Below are 4,626 nucleotides of genomic sequence, written 5' to 3'. Positions count from 1 at the left end.
GCATAATTTATTTTTTAAACATACATAAAATATTTTTTATCATAGAAATGTCAAATAGCATATACATAGAACTTTCATGGATAGTTTGTATGGATTATTTTATACAATGAAAAAAGGTCGCAAAAACACATTTCATAATATTGATGTCCAATAATAAATAAGTAATTTCTTGTAATAAGCAAGAAATGTCCTTAATCTTATAGTATTTACGAGAAATGATTTTTCAAAGATGTGTTAGAAATGATTTTTCAAAGAAGAGGGTATAAGGTGTAGGGTCTCAAGTTGAGGGTACATGGTATATGTTTGAGAGTATAGGGTTTAGTGTTTAGGGTTGAGGGCATATGATTTAGGATTGAGATTGAGGTTTAAGGCCTAGGTTTGATGTTATATGGTTTAGGGCCTAGGGTTTAAGGTTTATGATTGATGATGGAGGGTTGAGCATTGAGGATATAAGGATTAAATATTTTAAAAAATTAGTTTTTAGTGTTATATTATTAATGTTAGCTTTTAGATTTTAGCATATACTTTGAGGGTATAAGCTATAGGGTTTAGCATATAAACTTTAGGCAAAGGGTTGAAGGTATAGGATTTAGGGTACAAGGTATAAGGTTTAGGTTTAAGGGTATAGGGTTTAGAGTTAAGTGTAGAGGATTAAGAGTTTAGGTCATTTTGAAGACACTAGTGTGCAATTAGTTGCTCTTGTGTTAATTGTTCAACTAATGTAGTTTTGCACATTTTTCAATTTAAAATTTTTTATAAATAATTTAAAAATTATACTTTAATTAGATATTTTGTTGGATGCATCCACTTTAAAAGTATGTTTTTGAGTGACTCAACAAAGCCCATGTACCTACCTCATGAGATTTTAGCTTAATGTTGTTTAAAATCTCACAAAGATATATTTTTTCATGCTTTTTTTAAGCAAATCAAAATACTACTCTCCAGAATGATCCTTGATATATTTGTAGCTCTTTGTTGATTTTCACCTTTAATTTAAGAAAAGTATTTTCTTTGAATCCAATTTCAATTGAATTTCCTAACATACCTTTACTTATTTACCTTTCTTAAACTATGTTGTTGCATGTCTAAACAATATTATTTATTTATCTTGATCAAGATGATTTTGATCATCCCAAATTTGGAAAAATTATCTCGATCATGAGTCAAAATCAGATGCAAACAAGTATTTAAATTTGGTAGGTGGCAAAAAATCTGAAATTGGAAATTAACGAAAATAACCGTATACGAATGTTTTCACAAGAATCCCGCGAACCTAACCAACCGGAGACGATGTCCCCACCAGTTTTCCACTGTAAAGACATTTCTGTTTATTCCAGTTCAGGAAGTTATTGCAATATGATTTTTTCTTTTTTCAATTGTAAATGGAAAGAAACAAAATTAATGGTGAACGATGTCTCTGAATTTCAGGGACATTTGTTTTCCTTCTAATTTAGATGATTCCAAGCTAATGACACAGGAGTTATTTAGGATTTTCCTGAATTCCTTTAAATTAGGAACGCAGAAATTCCAGAAGAAACGAATGATGAGGCTACAACAGTCCGTTGAAAACGTTTCATCGTCGCCAGGAATGGCTACATGCGTTTGCAAATGTCCAGCGCACATCCTTGCCTTTACCTAGGTGTTCTTGTCGCTTAGATTTCTCCCAGTCGGAAAGAGTATTTCTCAAATCAATAAGCTTGGCCTTCAGACCTTTGCAACAGTTGGCATGCATGGTACAGACCGAATTCAGATCATTCGTTCGTTGACAGTAACCGCCAAAATATTTAGTATCAAGGAATTCGACTTCAAGTCCCCTGCTTCTGAACTCCTTCCATTTCAGTATGTTCAACACATCTTGCTCATTTTTACCTAAATAAACTTTCTTGGATTGATACCAAAACTTGAAAAACTCTACAGTCTTTTCATTGGAGTGAACATACATGAATCCTCCATTAGGCGAATTGTGCAGATCATCTGGTTTCCCTGTATAATAATCTGATGCTATTTGGAACTCTGCTCTGGATGAGAATTTTGTGAAGGGATCTCGAAACCACATAATATCAGCATCCTGCATAATAATATAATATCAATTATTCTGATGAAAAATTAAGGAACAGACATAAATTTTCTGTGCAATTTTACCAAACCCTTGACGAAAACCTAAAGACATATCTTACCGAGAAAAGGAAGTTATATCCTCGCTCCAAGACCTCTCCAAAAAAGAGAAGCCTTCTCCACATCATTTTCAAATAATCTTGAGTCATGTAAAGCTCTTCTCCCGAGAAATCGACTCCCTCTGTTTTCATCAGATAACAATGCGGATGTATTTCACGGCAGCGATTGAGCGCCTTCTCATCTACGGCAACAATCAACAAATTTTTCAACAACGCCTCTGTTCCGTTACCGATGTGGAAACTTTTCAGGAAAAAATCCAGCATGCTATTGTTCTGCGCCCACGCCGCGTTTAGAGTCGTGATCAGAACGGTTTTCTCCTGGTTTGCGGCTTTTGAAAGGCTTTCTTTTAGCTCGTCAGTAACATTTGATAATTTAAAAGGCTGCGAAACAAAGGAAACTGTAAATTAGTTCAGGCCTCTGGATCACAACTTTGAGCACAGTTTTTAGGCGGATAAGTGTAAATAAAATGGCAGTGAGGGAGAATCGTAATGAACGAATGAATAACAGAAGTCTGTTAAAATTTGACTGCAATTTATATGTTGAACATTAATTATACTCAATCCGATATAGAAATCTTATAAATTAGTAGAGATTTCTCAAATTCATCTATTTAAAACAGAGGTCATAAATTAGAAGAGATTTCTTAAATTCATCTATTCAAAACAGAGGTTAAAAATTAGTAGAGATTTTTTAAACTTATCTATTTAAAACAGAGGTTATAAATTAGCAGAGATTTCTTAAATTCATCTATTCAAAACAGAGAAGAGTGATATTTCTAATAAAAGTATAGTTTATATTATAGAAGCTTGAAAATCGATTTTTCTTTATATGTTTTCAAAATATTTATGTCATTTTAAAGGAATCAACTGTATATGTTTTCAAAAGACATTTACTCAGTGATCTGTGATAGTAGAAAATTGGATTGCAACAGTCTTAAAACTTAAAAATAGACGGTTGGATCACTGAAATTCGATTCTTTGTTGACTGTAATCTGAAATATCAATTCAAAAATATATACAGTTGCAGAATTGTATTGATCAATTAAAGAAATGAGAATATCTTACATTATCTGGATTTGTTGCAGAATTGTCCTTCCCTGAGCGGAACAGTGTCTGTATTCTGGAGAAAGAGTTGGCAAGAATCGGAGTAAAGGAAGCTTGGAGATTTTTATCAATGGCGGAGTAAGCAACTCCCACCATTATTATGCAAAGCAGGATTGCACTCACGGTCCTCACGACGATCTGATTAGCCCCTTTCATGCTGGCCTTACAGATTTTGAGTTAATTCAACCAATTTGTATCCTGAGAAGCGGTTCTCTGTGCCAAATTAATATTTTTAAGGGACAACAGAAGGCCACAGCGATGCAATAAAGGCAGATAATGGCGGGAAGTTGCAGCGAATCGTTAACCTTGTCTCCACCATGGGAGTCAAGAGAAGAGAGGAGAGCGGAACTACAAATAGTAACCCAGTAGATCCGCCGGCAGCCGCTTCAGAGAATTAAAAAAACATACAAACTTCAATGACAAGGATTTCTATTTTCCTATTATCCGGTTGCCTTGTTTTGACTGTAAATTTCCCATCACAGGAAGGCAGAAAAAGGTTTTAGTTTAAATATATTAAAACCAGCAAATGTCACCGATCTGAGATGCGTCTGCCCTAGAAAATATCGAGGGATTTGATGTTAAGGAAGGGTGTTGAATTTTGGGTGATGGAGACCGCTTCCTTCCTAACAGGCCTCGAGATCTTTTCAAATGGTGATTATACCCATTCTATATAAATACTAACGCTTGCACCAAAATAAGGTGCAACGATTACGTCGATAGTAAGATATATGTGAAATCCAATAATTTGTTATAATTAGTTATAGTATGTTATAGTAAACATATATCATGTGAGATCTTATTTATAAATCTTTTCGAATCTTTTTTTATAAATTGTAGGTTTTTGAGAATTTGAGGAAATAATTTATGAAATAGATTACATTAAATAGATTTGATCTTGATCATTGACATGTCTTCTTTGTTGGGATTAGAGTTAGTGTTAAGTTTAAGGTTAAAATTAGGATTAAGTTCACAATTATGGTTAGAAATTCAATCAAGTTTACCATTAAGATTAGGGTTAGAATTAGGTTTGAGGGTTAGCGATAGGATTAGGGTAAGGGTTGTGATTATGATCATAATTAGAATTGCAAAGAGACCAATAACCTTAATTACATCTTAATCCTAATAGAGAACACATTAACTCTAACCATAATACTAACCTAACCCTTTAATACTAATTGAACCCTAACCCTAACACTATATCTAACCCTAATTTAATTCTTAGTCTTGGACATATGCTACCATTAACCCTAATTCAACTGTAACCCTAACCCCAATCTTTAGAATGGAAACCTTAACTTTTGAATCAATTCAATCATGTTGTCATCTTATGTGGAAACGAGATTGGAAG

At 33.5% G+C, this 4,626-nt stretch overlaps 1 protein-coding gene across 1 annotated transcript; it reads right to left on the bottom strand.

The window, feature by feature from the left end:
- Window positions 1–1,246: 1,246 nt before the first annotated feature.
- LOC131060313 (uncharacterized protein At4g15970) lies at window positions 1,247–3,926 on the bottom strand. The gene is made up of 3 exons (XM_057993493.2): window positions 3,240–3,926; window positions 2,178–2,555; window positions 1,247–2,068 (listed from the first exon to the last, which is right to left on the bottom strand). The coding sequence occupies exons 1-3, from the start codon at window positions 3,432–3,434 to the stop codon at window positions 1,574–1,576; spliced, it is 1,068 nt and encodes a 355-aa protein (XP_057849476.2). The 5' UTR covers window positions 3,435–3,926; the 3' UTR covers window positions 1,247–1,573.
- Between the last annotated feature and the right edge of the window lie 700 nt (window positions 3,927–4,626).

This window comes from Cryptomeria japonica, chromosome 11, assembly GCF_030272615.1.
Source record: "Cryptomeria japonica chromosome 11, Sugi_1.0, whole genome shotgun sequence".
Classification (NCBI taxonomy): domain Eukaryota; kingdom Viridiplantae; phylum Streptophyta; class Pinopsida; order Cupressales; family Cupressaceae; genus Cryptomeria; species Cryptomeria japonica.
Note: the sequence above shows the minus strand (reverse complement) of the source record. Positions and strands in the feature narration are given on the sequence as shown.

Bases quoted from the DNA above. Each gene is read 5' to 3' on its own strand.
- LOC131060313 (XM_057993493.2), bottom strand. From the start codon at position 3,434: ATGAAAGGGGCTAATCAGATCGTCGTGAGGACCGTGAGTGCAATCCTG. The intron at 2,556-3,239 runs GTAAGATATTCT...TTTGTTTCGCAG, and splicing joins CTGCAACAAATCCAGATAAT to CCTTTTAAATTATCAAATGT. The intron at 2,069-2,177 runs GTAAGATATGTC...ATTATTATGCAG, and splicing joins GATATAACTTCCTTTTCTCG to GATGCTGATATTATGTGGTT.